This window comes from Chinchilla lanigera, unplaced genomic scaffold (assembly GCF_000276665.1).
Source record: "Chinchilla lanigera isolate Chin_1 unplaced genomic scaffold, ChiLan1.0 scaffold00001, whole genome shotgun sequence".
NCBI classification, from domain to species: domain Eukaryota; kingdom Metazoa; phylum Chordata; class Mammalia; order Rodentia; family Chinchillidae; genus Chinchilla; species Chinchilla lanigera.
This window is the reverse complement of record NW_004955402.1, coordinates 21,737,236-21,755,529: the sequence shown is the minus strand read 5'-3', so window position 1 is coordinate 21,755,529 and position 18,294 is coordinate 21,737,236. Positions and strand designations below refer to the sequence as shown.

Here is an 18,294-nt window from a genome sequence, read left to right as displayed (position 1 = left end):
TTGAAACCAGTTCTTTGGTATTAAAAAGAGTTTACGAACTGTTCACTAAGGTACCAAAAAGACCAGTCCAGTGTTCAAAAAATAGAATCCTCTAGTTCTCAAACTTGAATGTGCGTAAGAATCACCTTTGGGAGTTTTGTGGCGGTGAAGACCCTGGTAGGCAGTCTGCAGTGGAGCCCCAGGTTCTGCACCTGCACGCATTCCCCAGTGAGGCTGGTGCTGCAGGTCCTGGGACTTCACTCAGGCAGCAAGATCACTGACGTCACCTGGCAGTGCTCTTGAACTCAAAGCACACTATTGACATGATTGGTGGATTTTGTATATTAGCCCCTTTTGAACTAGCAATCTGCCTACTGAAGCATTAATTCTGCTAAAAGATCTGTGAAAGAACAGAAAACACTTCAAAATACCTCACAAAATAAAAAGATTGCTAACTTTCTAGTACTGGTTTTACTTTTTAACCCTTTCCCTTAATTAAGCAAACTGCAGAAAATTTCAGTTTAACACTATGATTTTTTTTCTCCAGAAGGTAGAGGCAGCTTAGAAACTTAAATTTATTATTCCAGAACTAAAGCCTCAGGTTGGATATCTTATATGTCAGGAAAGCTAGCCATTTTGAGATTTACTGAAACAAAAGCAGGGTCGTCAAGTGCAGCATAAATAAAATAAAACAAATGGCAAGGTGGTGTGCTCATTTGCATTAGAACTTTTGATGATATTTTTAGTCTAAATATAATCCATGTAATATATGCAACACAGGGAGCACTTTTACATTAAAAACAATCATTGTTTACTTGAAAGTCAAACTGATTATCTTGTATTTTATCTGGCAGCTTAGACAAAAACATACTCCCAACTTACCTTGCAGTACTGGTGTGCAGAGATTAGGAAGCAGAGCTAACAGACCCACTGACAGTGTTAAATACTCCTCTGCAGGGGGAATTGTTTTTTGGGCTTGCCAATGCTACCTAGAGCACTTGGTTATTGCTGCTGTTGATCTGTGAAAGCTCCTTTTAGAGGATTCCTGCCCTGAGACCACACTTAGTGTAAAACTGATGATAAGGGTAAGTTGGGAGTGAAGCCAACAGAAATTGCCACCAATAGCTTGTTTCCAGGGAAGGTCCGACTGGGGCAAAGCAGGTGCCTTTCCCCCCTAGTATTCTCTCTCTTTCACTTTACAGAAGGCTGAGAAAACCTCAGTGGGCAAAGTGGCTTCTTGGTTAGAATCATGAAATATTTTTCTTCTTACGTTATGGCAAGCTGATCAGACTTAAAATGATCTTTGGAAGAAGGGTGTGAAGTAGCTACAGGTACTTTTTCACCTCTTACCAGCTGCTAATTTTACTAGCTAATCTAGTCTTCTGATCTCATTTTTATCTATGTATCCCATAGTTTTCAATTCTTTGGCAGAATTAAAGCAAAAGCTAAAACCACTTCATTTTTCCAGCTTTTTCTTATTAATTTTTCTTTTCTTTTTCTCTTATCTACTTCAAATAGTAATGGTCATTCTTGTCATGGTGTTTACAATAAGTTAGGGTCGAAGCAAGCAAAAGACTCATTAGAGAAGTCCCAAGTCTAATAATATAGTAAATCCAAATAGTTCCTAGTCTTAGGAGCTAATTTAGAGGAAACTACTAGTGGTAGATGTATGGCATAAACTGTATTAAAAGGCATTTGGTAAAAATGTGAGGTCTGGATTACCAGGGGGGAAAGTTAATCTGACAGATTGGTTTCTTATCAAGTGAGCATGGGGTGATTTTCTCTTTCCTTCTCCCTTGATGATTCCATAGAGAGTGCTAGTGAGTTATCTCAGCAGTTAGTGATTTACATACTATTGCTATGGACAGTCCTAGGATGGGATTAAACTCACAATTTTTGTTTTGTTTTTAGAAATGATTTAGTTGGGCTGGGCATGGTGGCACATGCCTGTAATCCCAGTGCTCAGGAGGCTGAGTCAGAAGGACAAATTCAAGGCCAGGCTGGGCTACGTAGTGAGGCTCTGTCGCAAATAAATAAATAAATAAATAAATTTCAGCTGAAGTTAAGCACCTCAAGATTTACAACAATAATATATGATTTGTTTTTTTTCTCAGGCTCTAATTTATAGGTGGATTGATTCTGGATGGGACAGAGGACCCCTTATAATTGTTATATTAACTAACATAAGTGAAACATATTTATAAGTTCCCAGTCTATGGCAGTAGTAAGTTATCAAAAATGGGAAGTTCTAGTAACTGAAGGAAGTTTCATGATAGGCAGCACAATTAAAAAACATTGAGACAAGTTCATATCAATGTAATTATTCTTTTAAATATTCCTCCTAAAATCTTAATGTAATCATTCCAGCAAAAGGTAAATCATTTGAACTTCTGGATCATAATCTAGTCTACTTTTGAGTTTGAAGATTTTAAACTAATTGTCCATAGAGCAATGTTGATTTTATTTTTTATATGTAATGTATACTTTAGAAAAGTGTCATTGATAAAAGCAAGTTTCCATATCTTGTTCTATGTATATAAAGTGATGTTCAATAAAAATTTCTAAATCTGAGTAAGTTTCCAAGCTATACCTTCACATACTAAATCAAATAATAATACAAATACCCCTATAGGTTGGAAAATAAAGAAGTTCCTACTGCTAACCATTTAGGGCAAGTATTCTGCAAGTGTTCAGGATTGTTGAGTTTCTAGAACTTTGGGAAAAATGATTAGTAGTATCACATTAACACTTGTTTAGGGTTTGTTTAGATTCAGAAGTTTATATGTGAACAAACCACTAAAATTCACACATTAGAAACATTCTGTTTTTGCAAATACACACACAAGAAGAATATAAAGACAAACTGCCTTCTGTCTTTAATGCTTAGTTGACCTAGTTAGTAACAAATTTTGCCTACCTTGACTAAAGGGAAAAAATTGAAAAAAGACAAAGGCTTTAAATTAACAGATGCTTATATTAAATTGAAATGTGTTGAGTTGGCGCAAACTAGAGGTCTACAGAGTTCTTCTGTAAACACTGAAGAAATATTTTAGACTGTGGATCACACAACTTTAGTGCAATATTCCACATAGTCACACTGGTACCAAAGCCTCCATAGACAAAGTGTGAATAAAAATGACCACAGCCCAGCTGAACTTTATTTTGGACCCAAAAATGTGAATTTTATATAATTTTCAGGTTTCCCCAAATATTTTTTAATTACTAAAAAATATAAAAATCAACCTTACCTAGAAGGCCACACAAAAACAATGGCCTATAGTTCGCTGATCCCTGGAACAGAGGAACCATGAATTTTGGCTGAGTAGAAGCTCAATGTCAGTACAGTATATGAAGTCTGTCAGCAGTAATTTTTGAAGTGTGTAGATTAGTAGGTTAGGTTTTATAGAAGCAAATTCACTAATAGTTCAATTCTATAAAGTTCTGATGTAACAAACTGTAGTTTTGAATACTTTTCAGCTTTTGCAAATGTGAAATAAACATTTTGTGGAATGAACAGTTTATTCTTAATCTTATTTCAGATTAAGAATAAATTTCTTTTAATTTTGTGTTTGGAGGTGCTAGGGATTGAGCCCAGGGTCTCATGTGCGCTAGGCAAGCGATGTACCACTGAGCTACATTTCCAGCCCTTTCAATGTTTCATATGGTTGCAGGTGAATTACATAAGATTTGGACCATTATTTATGGCTGTAAGAAATGAGTTGCAAAGAGTTTCCCATGAGGGAGATAATAAGCATGAGTCACAGGACTTCTTTGTGAAGATGTTGCAGAGGGTGCTGAAACTTCACTGGGTGATAGGACTAAACTTCACTGGGTGATAGAGTTTATGCTTCCATAACTTGGGGAAAGATTTGAAAACGAACTTATTACTTTCGTTAACCACAAAAGAAACTAAAGGTGGCCCAGACTGTTTAAGGTTGTCTCTGTCTAAAGGCTGTTTAAGAGCAAAGGCTGCGACAGCATGACAGACATGAAGAGTTTCTCTTATTTTAAGGAGGGAGGACGTAAGGAGAACAGATCTTGCCTACTCAAAACCTCTAGAAAGACTACATCCAACTTACATGATGTAACAAATATGAGATAGGAGTCAATAACCCAGTGTTCTAGCTGTGTTATTGCCACTTTGGAGGCTTACTTCACTGCCTGGATTTATCCACTTATGTTTAGTTCCCCATATGTTAATAAGACCAAAAGAGTATAAATTCAAGGAATAATGTTGAGTGACTCAAAAACTCCAGAGCTTCTAAAATGAGATTACGCTGTTTCTACCCTACCCCTTTTTGTAAATATTACCGAGTTAGATACATACTAAGCCCTGATAAAGTTTGTGACTCATATGGATTAATCCTGTTAGTCCTGTTTTCTAGATTACATTTCTGCCCTTCAATATCTTACACTATCTCCCAATCAAAATTTCAAAAGTGCACCGCTAGATCCCTAGCTCCTTTTCTAATCTACAGAAAAGTAAGACTAGATACACTGACATTTTGGCCTTTGGAAATTCTTAGTGGCATCAATTTTCTATGGCATCTATCAAAGAAAACATTCAACTTCCACTCTTAAATATGCCGGCTATTGAAATGTATTTAAAGCATACTTAGGTACTTTTTGTCATGCTGGGAATTGAACCCAGGCCCTTGCTCTTCTTAGGCTAGCACTCTGCCACTGAACTACACCTTTAGCCCTACTTGTCTTATTTTAATGATAGTGGGTAGGTGACAATAAAAGTGGTGTGTTCTGAGGTAACTCCTAGCTTAATGACTATTAACTCCTTAGCTGAATATTAACTCCATAAGGGAATTTTTTTCCACAGTAATGGTCACGGAGTAAACTTTTGCTCAGTGGATCCATGACAGCATGGTTAAATGTTACAGTGATTATTAGTATGCTGAAATACTAAGTGTCTTTGTGAAAAAAAAAGTGTAATTGAATAGATTAACTATCACTTTATAGCATTTAAGAATGGTAAGCAATTTCTGGCTTCTATACATCCAGAATGTCTGTATTGGAAAATAATACAACTGAATGTATTTAGGAGGTTTTGTTTTCCAACGTTCCCTCTACCTTCTGGTAATCTCCAGTACAAACAAGCAGCATTTATAACACAAAGGGTCTCGTGCACTGTGCTCTGGAGCTATAGACACAAAGGCTGGTAGGGATAACAGCATTCCAAGCCGGGGACGTAGGTGCCACAAGACAGGTTCCAGTGAAGTTCAACAGCAGGCAACACTGAGCCCTTGTTACATGCCAGGCACCGTTGTCCCCCTTAAAGAAAGTGAAGCTGGGGGCTGGGGATTTAGCTCAGTGGCAAAAGCGCCTGCCTGGCAAGTGCAAGGTCGTGAGTTCGGTTCCCGGTACCGGAGGAAAAAAAAAAAAAAAAAAAAAAAAAAGAAAGTGAAGCTGAAGAGACAACCACAGTGCTGTAAAGAGTAACCCGAAAAGAGGAAGAGGTATAGAAACTAAAACAGCAACAAGAATAGGAGGAGTAAGTTTAATACACCTTGTGCATCGTTAAAGAACTCAGAGTTATCTTTTGGGGCTGCCTTTTTTTTTCTAAAGCAACAAGCTTTGATCACTAGCCAGCAAAACTTTATATAAAATATTAGGTACAGCCATTCCTATTTAAATAGTTTTTTAAATTCATCCTTGAATGCATGATCAAAGAGTATTTGCGTTTTTTTTTGTATTCAAAATATATGCACTGAAATTCTACCTACTTCACACATCTGAAATAACCCAAGTCAGTTTCCACCTTCCCATCCGCTTTTTATGTACTTTCCATCAAGGAAACTACAAGATGTCTAGTTGGCTTGAGTCTTCCTTCTGACAGCAGAGAGCCTCACTGGAAGCAGGTAGAATAAGGGGTTGGAAAAGGGGGCTGCTCTTAGGAGCAAACATCCTGATCAGATATTAAAATCTGCTTTCCAAGGACCAAGTGCCTGCGTGTCAATAAGCTACTCGTTGTAATTACTTCCTATTCCCCGAGCTTGCTTTGGAGTGCAGCCTGCTGACTCACCAAGCTGCTCCAAATTTGCTTCGTTGGGTTTCCCTGCTGCCTGCCACACTCTGTCATCACAGGAAGGAAAGTTTGTCTCCCTTAACAACGCGGCAGAAACCAGGCACTGACCATCAACTTTGATCCTTCCAACAACTACACTCTAACTCAGGGAAGGGGAAAGCGATGTGTAAGTAGGTGTCGCTGTCAGCCAGCCAAGCTGTCAGCTGACAGTCCCCTCCCTCAGAACTTTAGTCACCAGCAGCCCAGTTTCAGTGTCTTTTCTCTCACCCACTCATGCAGTTAACCTGGCATCTTGTCTTGCAACGCCTGCTTATGTGGTCACTGAACTTTTCTTTTGCAACAGTGGTTCCCCAATTGTGTTACACATTGGAATCACTTGGAATGTTTGTTTCTGATTTTTCCTTTCCAAACAGCAGAGCTTAATTCTCATCACCAATCGGATTTAAATGTTTGGGATGTGATGTAGATGAGTTTGTCAAATCTTCCCAGGTGATTTTCATTTGCAGCAAAGTCTAGAAACCAGTGCTTTGGCGAGGCATCGCTTTTGCTGTGCAAGAAAACGTTAGCAATTAGACACACCTAAAGTGCACATGGTGGGCTGGGAAGCCGCCTACCTTAGAGGTCTTCCGACGCAAGGCCCCTAAGCGATGTCTTAGTTTGCCAGACAACGACTGTGAAGCAAGCCAAGGAAGACGTTTCTAGGAAGTACGCTGTCTAGGCAAGGACCCCCACCCCCGCTGGTGTTTAAGAGAAACGCATCAAATGTTGCTATTCTGGTTACCTTTTGATCTCTGTTCTGTTTCATCCCACAGTGTCCTGTTCAGCAAAGTTGTAAACCGCGAGTCCTCTCTGATTAGAAGCAGGAGCAGTTCGGACCTCAATCGGGACAGTTCTGCAAGTCACCGCGGCTGAGACCTGAGACCGCACCTCCGCCTTGCAGCGCGGCCGCAGGGCAGATACTATGCTAATTGAGAAAGTTCTTCCACCACAGAGCGCGGGCGGGCGCAGGTTTGAACACTTAACCCTTGATTTTACGTGGCCAGCCCTGCTGAGCTCTTAATAACCTCTTATCTCGTGGGCGTGGCCCACTTTTTTCTTTCTTTTTTTGGGAGGGGTAGGAAAATTGAACGCGAGAAAGTGAAGCGACCCAAAAAGCCAGGCGTGGTGGCACACACCTGTAATCCCAGCACTGGGGAGGCTGAGACAGGAGGATCGTTGCGAGTTCGAGACCAGTCTGGGCTACAAAGTAAGCTCAAGGCCAGCCTGAACTGCATAGTGAGACCCTGTCTCAAAAAGACAAAAAAAAAAAAAAAAAAAAAAAAAAAAAAAAAAAAAAAAAAAAAAAAAAAAAAAAAAGAAAAAAAGAAAAAGAAAGTGAAGCGACCCACGGGTAGAAGACGGCAGCAGTGGCAGGTGCGGAGGTGAAGGCACCACTAATGTTCGGAATATTAATTACTCCACGCGCCACTGGCTAGGAGAGGACTAGCAGAAGGGGACTGGAGGTTAAGACAAAGGCTCCGCCTGATCAAACGGCCGCAGCGCCCCTTCCTCCGAGGTTACAGCTCTGCCCTCGGTGCTGGACGGGCAAAGAGACGCGGGGTGACCCAGTGGCTCACCCTTCTGGGGCCTAAAGCTCGGCGCGAGCTCACGTCCCGAGTTAAGAGAAAGGGGTCTTTTTTGCATCAACCTCTCCTTCTTGGTCCTTTGTGGAGCTCCTGGCTTCCGCGTAGTCCTGGTAAACTTAGACCGAAGAATTTCCCATCGAAGCAGAGGGGAGTCTGAGCAGCTTTCGCCCGGCGCTCAGGGTGCGCCCCACGGCAGCACCACTTGGGCGCAGAACATTAACCGACCCCCTTCGACCCCGCCGGGGCTCTGAGTCCGGGCGCCAGGAACGAGGCTGGAGTGGGGTTATAGGAGTCGTGTCCGCCCAACGGGCAGCCCTGGGTAGGCAGCCGGTTCTCGGTGCAAGGGTCGCTCTCACGCGCTGCATTTCCTGGTCTGCCCCAGTGCGCCAAGCTCCTACCAGCGCCCGAACTCTCTGGCCTGGAGGGCCACGCGCTCCCGGCGCGCACCTGCAAGGCCCCTCAGTCCCCGACGCCCACACCCCCTACCCTGCCCGGCCCCAGCCCTCACCCCTCAGCCAGGGCACTTTGCTTCTGCCAGCGTGGCAGCCCGACTCCTTCCCCTTTCTTGGGGTCTGCGACGCTGGGGGCCCCCGTAGGAAAGTGAGGCCCGCCGGAGTGCGGCGGGTGCACACCTAGGGTGCCACGGCGTCGTGCGCGCACAACTTCTTGCTGGGCTCGGGGACCCCCCCGCTCCGCTACTCCGCGACCCACAGGCTGCAGACCCCGGCGGGGTGGCGGGAGGAGGCGCGGGCGGCGCCCGGCCTGGGAGGGACTGCGCCAGGGCAAAGGGCGTTGGGGTGCGCCGGGGCGGTACCACTTTAAATGCACTTGACTCACCTGCTCCGGCGCGGTCGCCTCCGGCCTCTGCTGACAGCTGGGGGCTTTGTTTTCCCCACCCACTCGGCCCGCCGCGCTCCGCCCCCGCCGCCGCCCGTGACGCGCCGCCCGCCCCCGCCGCGCCTCCGGGAGTCCGCTCCAGACCCGGCCAGCGCCGCCCCCTCCCGGGGGTGCTGGTGCGAGAAGACCCCCGCGGGGCAAGCGGGCGGCGAGACGCGCCGGCCCCAGGTAACTGCGGGAGGACTTTGGTTTGGGCGGTAGGAAGACGCACTGAAGTGGTGCAGGAGAGAAAAAAGCTGCGGCCGCTGGAACGCACCCGACCCGCGGGCTCCACCCGAGCGGGAGGAGGGGCGCGGGGCTGGAGAAGGCGGCGCCGCGCCCCCGTGAAGTCCTTGCCTCTGGCTCCCAACGTGTTGCGGAGCTGCTTTTCACCCCAACAGTTTGCACTCACCCCCGGGGCGTGACTGATGCAGAGGGCCAAACCAGTTTTACCATTAATTAATAATTACTTATTAATTAAACGAAGCCATTCTAAGCTCCGTAACGCGACTGTACGCTGTATGGGGGTTTCAGTTCTACCGGATGATGCCGGTATCCAGGCTGCAGACTCTGACTCCGGAAGATTATTGATGTGGGCGCTTGCCATTTGGAACAGCACCTATTTTTAATGAAATGAATTGAGAGAATGTTCTGGCTTCAAGTCCCAGCTCAGTATCCGCTTCTTTGGTCTAGACCTTTGCCAATCACAACACTCGCGAATGGTCGAATACTTCCCTTAACCCTTGGACAGCGCAAAAATACGTTTTTTTCTCCAAGTTATTACTCACGGGGAAGGTCGCATCTCTCTTAATATTCATTACAGCTGAGTCTTGGTTGTGCAGCGCTTCCTGAACTTTAATATACAGAAGATCCCCTTAGGGATCTTGCTAAGACCAAACTTTAGCTGGGCCTGGTAGCACAATCCTGTAAGTTCAGAACTCTGGGAGGCTGAAGCAGGAAGACTGAGAATTCAAGCTCAGCCTGGGCAATTTAGAGACTTAGCAAGACTCTATTAAAAAAAAAAAAAAAAAAAAAAAAAAAGGCTGGGGATGGAGCTCAGTGCCAAAGCCCTGGGTTCAGTCAGTACTGCATAAACAAACTTCTGATGGTGGGCTTGGGGTTGGGCCTGAGAGCCTGCCTTTCTAGCGAACTCCCAGGTCATCTCCGCGCTGCTACCTTGAGGACCACACGTTCAGCAGCAAGGCTTAGAGTATTAGTCAGTCTGGCGCTGCCCAGCCTGTTTTTGAGTCCTGACTGTACCTCTTGCTAGCTGTGTGACCTTAGGCAAGTTTCTTCACATCGAAGCCTAACAAGCTGTAAAATGGGGACGCGACTGATACCAAGCTGGCACAAAACCCAGGGTGCCTGCAAGGGGAGCAGTGTGTGGAATGGCACAGAGTGAGGTGCCCAGCCCAGGAAGCGTGACTGCGCCCCTGTAGCCTGCCAGATGTGCCAGTCGGGTAGGGTGTTTGCTGAGTAAATGGATATACTGCTGAGCAAATCGTACATGTTCACAAAGTTCTTGTTTCTGCTTTAAAACCTGATCGATTAGTTCTGAGACATTAAACTAAAAATCATTTTGCTTTTTATTATAGATAATGTCCAGCTGCCTGTCAGACGGGTGATCTATTTTAATATTGAGGAGAGTAAATGGATTGTTAAGGAGTAGTACATTTTTTATCCTCATTAAAAACCTTGAAATTTAAATTTAAATGAATTTATTAATGAAGATATGATATTCTTAGCTCTCAAAATGAATGGCTGTTGTCATCATAGTTCCTATCTCTTCCTCTCCTTTGCTCCTCTCTCTCTCTCTCTCTCTCCCCCCCAAATCTAGGTGTTTTCCTGAGACTTATTTCTTGGCTTCTCCCCGCTTCCGTTTGCCTCGAAATTTTATTCATATTTTATGTTCCACTTTAAGTGTGTGGAGATTACTTCTGAACTCATGCCCACATTCCTAACCTGTTCCCAAGTCCTATTTCTGTATTTCCAGTTGCTTGACATGTATTTCCACTAAATTCCTCATTAACCTCGAGTGTGTCCCCGCTGTGAAACAGATACCTCCTTGGTAATAAAACAGTATGACAGTCTGCATCGAAAAGCTCTCTGGGATAACCCAGGGTCCTGGCACGGGCATGGGACACACACTGTGATTTATCCCAGCTACTTTCTTGAGGTATTTCTTTGAGTCAATGACCAGTTGATTTATACATGAACACAATTTATTGATGTAAGAGCCCCATATGTAGCTGCGGACTACCGCATAAATGGTGATCAGTGGGAGTAGAGCTAGTGAGAGACTATGTGATAGACTAGATCTTGCTGCTGTAACAAATGCTGCCGTAATCTCAGTTGGTTGGTACCAAAAGTTAATCTCTTGCTCATGCACAATCTCCCAGAGAGCTGTCATGGTGACTCCTTATTGCAGCCTGCTTTATTCCTGTGATTTCTCCATGAGGACCGTGGTAGAGAATATAGGAAATGGGGAAGAGACCATGGGAAAATGCTCCCAGAAACTGGACTGTTTTCACCCACAAGTGACACAGGTCACTTCTCACATTTCATCAGGCAAAAGAATCATAGGAACAAGAAAGGGGAGATCTTGGCAAACATGAGTAATGTCTTCACACGGAGATCAGTTCGATGTAGAGGGTTAAAGACAAAATTAGCCCTTAAATACCTGCTGTTATCTTTTTGGAACGCCCATAACAATGGAGCAAAATAAAATTTCTTCTCTTCATATGCTTATTACTTGAATTTTTCTAGGTGACATAAGAATTTCACACAAAAATTCAAAAAGCTGGATAACCTTTGGTATAAATAAGTTAAACTGAAAATAGTCTAGTGTGGGGCAAGCACAGATCACCAGTTCAAAGAAAGTACCCAGGTATGTGTGGAGTCTTTGGGAGGCATTAATGTTGTTTTTACTATATGGTATTATTTTTAAAATGTGAAAAGGTCTTTCTTTTTACCTGTCAGCATCATTTTGTGATTTACACAAGATCAGTTAATCCACATTCTTCTGTGGCATAGCAGTCAGAAAAGATCCTGTAGCTAGTGGAGGCTGAGGCAGGAAGATTACAAGTTTGAGCCCAGCCTAGGCAGCTATTGGACTTAGCAAGATCCTATGCAAAAAATACAAAAGGGTTGGAGATGTAGCTCAGTGTGGAGACTCTGGGTTCAATCAAGTACTTAGAGGAGAAATCTTGCAGCTTAGTTATTCCCTGGTGAACACACCAACCATTATGTAAGGCTCCAACACAAGAAAATATTCCAGGTTTGATGATATTGATGCTTATTCTCTATGTGAGGTGTGGATACATGTATATGAAGAATAAGATCTTCAAGATCTTGTGATCAAATGACTCATGTTTTTCCAGTGATTGTCTGAATTATGCCTTTGATGAAGAGTTTTCTTGCTGGGTTCATGGGAATGTTGAAATAGCTTTGTGATTAAAAAAATCAGTCTTCAAACAAGAAGAAAAAATGTTGCTAGCAATATATGAAAAATAAAATTGTGATTTTTAACATAGTTTGTAGGCTTTTTCTGAAGGGCTGAGATTATGTCAACTAGTCTTATTATATAAATTGCCCAATACTTCCTATATATAGAAGAGAAAGCACTGATAAATGCTGTAAACTCTAAAATTCTATGCAGATGATAATAGGTGGCTGGGCAGTGTTCTTGATCTCAATGGTTTTCCGTTGTGTCTGCCTCTGCCATCAGTGACATCTACTTCACTTTGAAAACATTTGCCTCTTTATAAAAGTGTTCCCAAATATTTTTGGATAACATGATCATTTACTGAAAGCTAACATTCCGAGAGCTCCAATTACACATTTCCACAAATATCTAACACAACTAAAGACGAGAGGCAGATTTTAACAGTTCATGTTGTAAAATGTTTGCTTAAATCCCTTTCATTTTGTCTAATTTTTACCTCACAGTCCTTGCTAAAGTACAATACTGCTTTAAGTATAAACCATAATCTCCAGGGCTATACTGCAGTGAACCACGTAAACACACATTAGGAATGCTGTGTTAAGACTGAGATGGAAGAGTTCATTACTGAGACCTGATAGCATTTATTAAGATGGTTAGTCAAGGTGGCATAAGCTGACAGCTCACAAGGATCACTGCCTTGTGATGACTCTAGCGTCTATTCATGGAGTAAGTATTACAATAAAAAATATTTCCACCTTCAAGCCATGTATAGGTTCTTAGGAGCAAATATTAGGTAAAAATTACCATCCATCAATTTATAGATGAAATTTAGAAGAGAACTTGGTTCACCCAAGTCCCAATTTCTATCTATGACCATTAGCAAAAGCTTCTGCCTTCAGAAAGTAACATAGAGTGGAAGAGTAGAAATATGCTTATTGTATAATATGTATTGGTGTACTTATGATAGGCTTTGTTTAATGTACTTTAAAAGAGCAAAATGTTTCCTTGGCTCATGCCAAGCCAATATGTGAAACAAATGTTTATGATTTTATATCACTCTGAAAATAAATTCATATGTAAAGAAGTAAGATTATATATATAAAGAAATGTTATATTAAAGAAATAAGTATATGGTATCACAGTACATTTTGAAGGCTGCAGGTTTAATTAATCTGTTAATTGGATTTAAGCTTCACTAGTAAGTAGCTTGCGGATTGACACTGGTGCCCTCACTTGGTCTGTATATCACCCACACCGGGCATTTATCAAGTGCAAGGAGTTCCCAGGGAACATTTGCAGGCACAACATTGAGAGAATGTCATCAACTTTCTTATTCATTCTTAAAGCAAACAAACTGCAATGTATCAATAGTTTATGTATACTTGCTTAAGTGAATTTATGTATTATACATCTTTGAGTAAACTAAGCCTCACAAAGTGGATAAATCATTTAAAAGATTGCAGATAACATAAATATGTAAGCATTAGTGGGTGATCACAAAAGACCTTGAAAAATTGGTGAATGGATTTGAAAAATGAGTAATCACAATTTCAAATCCAATGATGTGCTCCTCCCACTTCTATTTGAGGTTGCTGGGTTGGGGTTGTAGCTCAGCGGCACAGCGCCTGCTTGGCAAGTGCAAGGTCGTGAGTTCGATTCCTGGTACAAAAAAACCAAACCAAAACAAAGGACTATTTGAGATTCTCTAGGATGTTGTCAGTAGCTCGGGAACCCATCAAAATAAACTCCACTCACAATCAGATTTTTAAGTATCCTTATTGCAGTAAAAGTGTCCAAAATTATGAAGTGTGTTTAACCATACCACTCCCACTACAAAATATTTCAGTGATAGCGAAACATTTTGTCTACAATTAATAAGTAGACTATTAAGTTTTTATTTCAATTTTATCTCATGCTTTAAAATTTTAAATCTATGTTATATAAAATATAATAATATATTGTATATTAATATATTAACTATGTTATTTACAAATGAATATGTGTGTGAGGTGAGCAATGTGTTATTTACAAGTATGTATAGAGGGAAGGACATTGAAAAGGTATTAGAGAAAGGGTGTCTGTGATGTGGCTTGTTTTTAAGACGACGACTTCAGCAACAGTATGGCATGAAAGCTAAGAGCAGAGAAGCCAGGGAAAATGTGGCAATCCAAAGAGAAACTGATAGGACCTGGCCTCAAACAGTAGTGATAGTGATAGAGAGGAGAGATTACCAAAGAATGTGTGTGTGGGAGGAGATTCAGAAGATATTTCTTGGTTTGAATTATTTTACTATGCTTTTTCAACCCAAATTTTCTTTATTATATTGTGCTATTTTTCTGTAATCTAGCAACTCCAATATTAAAGAAAATCAGTGATATGTGTTTATTGTAAAGTAATAATTTTCAGGCTAGGCCTGGTGGTGCACATGTGTAATCCCAGCATTTGGGAGGCTGAGGCAGGAGGATTGCTGTGAGTTTGAGGCAGCTTGGGCTACACAGTGAGTTCAAGACTAACCTGAACTATATAGCGAGACTCTGTCTTAAAAAACAAACAAACAAACAAATTATATAGTAACTTTCACATGTCCAAGAAGTTTTACTGTTTCTGTATGTGGGAAGAAAGCCTTTTCAGTATTCTTTTAGCTAACAGACATGCCTAAAACCACAAATGCAACTTATGTGAGTCTCTAAACAATTTGTGGATTTAAAATTAACCTCCCATAGCAGACCCCACATCCATAGGTTAGTACTTTAGAATATGGCAAACACATAAAATAAAAAGGAAAAGTAAAACATCTCTGAACATAATAGAATGTGAGACCTTGAAATCAGTTTCTTAAAGAAAATTGTGATCTGTACCAGTGAAGGCAAATCATATACTACATTTCAAAGCATTGATAAAATAGCATTTAAGTTTAGCTACAAATTGATTCTTGCCCTTATTATCACCATTTCACAGAACGATCCTCCTCCCCATCTAAATCTGAGAAGAGCACTTAGGAAAAATGCCACTTAACTGTCCCAGAGAAATCCAGCTGCTGCAGCATGCTGGCCCTGGGGATTTGGCTCAGGGCTTCCTCAGAGGAGGATAATGGATAGAGAATAAACCTGCAGGGGAGGGAGAGTTGGGCACAGCACTTCCCAAGGCCACTGAGCTTTGGGGAAACACGAAGGTGGTTTGCCGTTCCTCTGTGTGTTTCTTTGTTCTCCAAGAACACCCATTCTGTTCTCTCATGAGTGCGCACTGAGTTTCATCTCATAATTGGGGGTACAAAGGAGTAAATATAGAATGTGAAATATGTCCCTATTGAGATTGCCTGCAGGTCCGTGTACGACTCCTCTCCTTTTTATTTTCTTTGTTGATTTTCTTTCTTCTGAGCATCCTGTAACGTGAAATAATAAAAAACAAGATTCAAACATCACAAACATGGCTCTGTTACTGGAAAACAAAAGCGTGGTCATTATAATGGTGACAATAGAGAAGCAGGGATCAGAGGTCCAAATCACTGCCACAAAGATCTTTTGGCAGGTACAGATCTTCATAGCTGAGTGATTCTCTTTTGTTGCCAGATTAGACTGACTCTGGTAAAGGGCTGAGTTGGCAGCACACTCTTTATTCATAATGAACTGTACTTTGCATGAAGTGGAACCAAGTGTAGCACTTTTGATTCTGACCTTTAGAAACTTCAGATTCCAGAAGCAACGCTTAGTTGGCTTTCCAGATCAGGAGAGCATGCTGTGTACTTAAAAAAGAGAAATTATTGAAATTCTTAAAAATAGTTAAACAGTCAAACAGATTGCAATTGTATGACGGATTATTTGATAACTACTAAAATCATATTTAAATACTTCAGGGCATGCAAAAATGATCATTTTAATATAGCAAGGGGCAAAAATAGTATTCAGGTTTTGAATCTTATATGTCCAATATGATGCCATTTGAGTAAAAGAAATTTCTTAGTTTCTGTGCATGGAAATGTAATTAAGTAGATCAATAAAGTTGAAGAAAAAATTTTAAATGGCAATGTTCCTGGGTTATAGGAGGTTAGCATTCTCTTTTTATACTTTTCAGTTTTTTACATTAGTAAGGAAAATGTTTTTTTATTAGTACATATTTGAAGTACATAATGTTTACATTCTCCTGGTCACTCTTGGACTAACACTTGAACATAAAACTGGGCCCCATAGTCCAGTCAAGCTGGCATGTAAAATTTACCATTACAGCTTTCAAGTATTCCTTTTCCCTTTGTTCCTATTCTAGTAATAGATTTTTTTTTGTTACTACCTTCTTCATGTGGTTCATGTACTTTTTACATACATATTTCTTTTTTTACCATTAGTTACAATTCAGGTGAGATGAGATGACTTAGCTGACCTTGGTAGGGCAGGTGAATTTTTGCTTGGAATGCAAGCAAGGGAGCAACTGTACTATAGTGTGGGGTGCAGATAGGACACCTGGGACAGATATCAAGAAAAGAACTTGCCCCAGGGAGGCTGGTGCCATGGAAGGCAGAGCACACAGATGGAAAGAAATTGCTCTTGTGTTAGTCTTTGGTCCCTGAGTTAGATCACCCCTAACTTCTGTTATTCCTCTGGATTTTCAGTTATACAGGCTCTTTCTTAGTTAGCCTAGCTTTTCTGTTGCTTGCAACCATGATTCTGCTAGTGCACAGTATTTTCCAGGTGTTTGACAAATATGGATTATTTTTATAATTGGCAAGTAATTATTATGTTTGACTCTAAGACAATATTTTTCTATACTTAGAAAATATAATCCATGACATTGGCAAGTATCATACAATCTGTGACATGTCATCATTTCATAGAACTTTCTCTCATAATATAGGGGAAAAGCTTGAAATGGCCTAGCAGCAGTTGATTCTTAAAATTTCTATTTTCTTTTTATTTTACAAAACTCTGGTTTTGTAGTATATTTAGTTTCAAATGGCTTCAAAATAAATTTCCACAACCATCAGTATTTCAAGCTCTTACACATGTAGTTATTAAAATAATAGGATCACACCTTGCATTATATATATATATATATATATATATATATATATATAAAGACCTTTCAAATGCATTTGCACATTTATTATACAGTTTGATTCCCCTGACATTTCTGTGAGTTGGGCAAGCTATTATGGTCCCTTTAGTATTCAAAAGGCTTGCTTGCTGTCGCAGAGTAGTGGTAGAGGTGGGACTTCCAATGGACTAGAAAGAAAGGGCTGACAAATGAAGTTTTATTGCATGAAGTTATGATCTGTGTCATTAGCAAAGGCGGAATACAGTTTTGGAGTTTTTGAACCCTAGTTCAAGGTTATGGTCATCAATTCATGACTGTCTTTTTGTTCACATATGTATTCCTGCCGTGAAAAATGATCATTGGTGAACTTAGGCCATAGATTTACTAATTTTAAAAATGCCTATTTATTTTGTGCTCACATTTTACTGTAAATAACTCAACAATGAACTGTCTCAAGAACTAAGGTCTTAAGTGTTATTATAATTTATTCATTGATTTAAATTTTAAAATGATTTAGGATGTTTCTCTTTGACTAGAGTTGGTTAGCTATAATATTCTTTTACAGCATGCCAAAATTGTATGAACAATAACAATGTAAAAAATTGCTCCTATCATTTTATGATTAATGTTATGCTGTGATAGAATCAATCCGCATCTGTGATAAACTTTTTTAGTGGCAAATAAAATCAATCATATTTTACTCTCTAGTCCTTGAGTAATACAGATTTGTATGTTAATATACATTTCATTTTGAATTACATTATATTATCTTAATGTGTTAATTTTAAGCAAACTGCTAACACTAAAGCCTCTTCTTATTGTTATTTTGTTTTATTATGGGGTGGTGTTGCTTGAGAGACTGTTTATCACTCATTCAAAAGCACTCACTAAATGCTGCTCTATCATTGTTTTTTCACCATCTGTTGAATTTTCTTCAGAGTGTTTGTCACTATTTAAAATTGATATTTCCCCCTGCTCAAGGGTAGACTCATGAAAGCAGATTTTCTGTCTTGGTTACTGCTATACTGCTGACACCTAGATTAATATCTGGTATGAAGGGGGTGTCAGTAAGTATTTTCTGATGGGAGAAAGAAAGAGATGGAGGAAGAGAGCGGGAGGGAGAGAGAAGTTGAGAGATTCCTGAAATGTCAGTGCCCAGTTGAACCTGAACCTGGCCTTCCAGCCATCTCTGCCAAAGTACCAGGTGCGTACATGGCCACCTTGGATGTTCTAACCCAGCAGAGTCCCAGCAGGTGTGCCCCAGCCAACATCCGACCGAGTCCAGTCAACCCACCAAATAGTGAGAG

At 40.8% G+C, this 18,294-nt stretch overlaps 1 protein-coding gene and 1 long non-coding RNA gene across 5 annotated transcripts in view; one reads left to right on the top strand and one right to left on the bottom strand.

Annotated features, from left to right (window-relative positions):
* Mapre2 (microtubule-associated protein, RP/EB family, member 2) overlaps positions 1-8,573 on the bottom strand; it is a 158,691-nt gene extending 150,118 nt beyond the window's left edge. The window contains exon 1 of one of the 2 annotated variants that reach the window (XM_005372794.2): positions 8,479-8,573. Coding sequence is in view for 1 of the 2 variants with exons in the window: in XM_005372792.2 (XP_005372849.1) it covers positions 6,798-6,821 (24 nt within the window). In the remaining variant the exon portion in view is untranslated. Of the gene's footprint in view, positions 1-6,797; positions 6,921-8,478 lie in introns of those variants that run through there. The other variant, XM_005372792.2, reaches the window with a different exon arrangement.
* A 52-nt stretch (positions 8,574-8,625) lies between these two features.
* LOC102026490 overlaps positions 8,626-18,294 on the top strand; it is a 77,286-nt gene continuing 67,617 nt past the window's right edge. For all 3 annotated transcript variants that reach the window (XR_259060.2, XR_001232378.1, XR_001232383.1), the window contains exon 1: positions 8,626-8,706. This is a non-coding gene — a long non-coding RNA (uncharacterized LOC102026490). The remainder of the gene's footprint in view (positions 8,707-18,294) is intronic.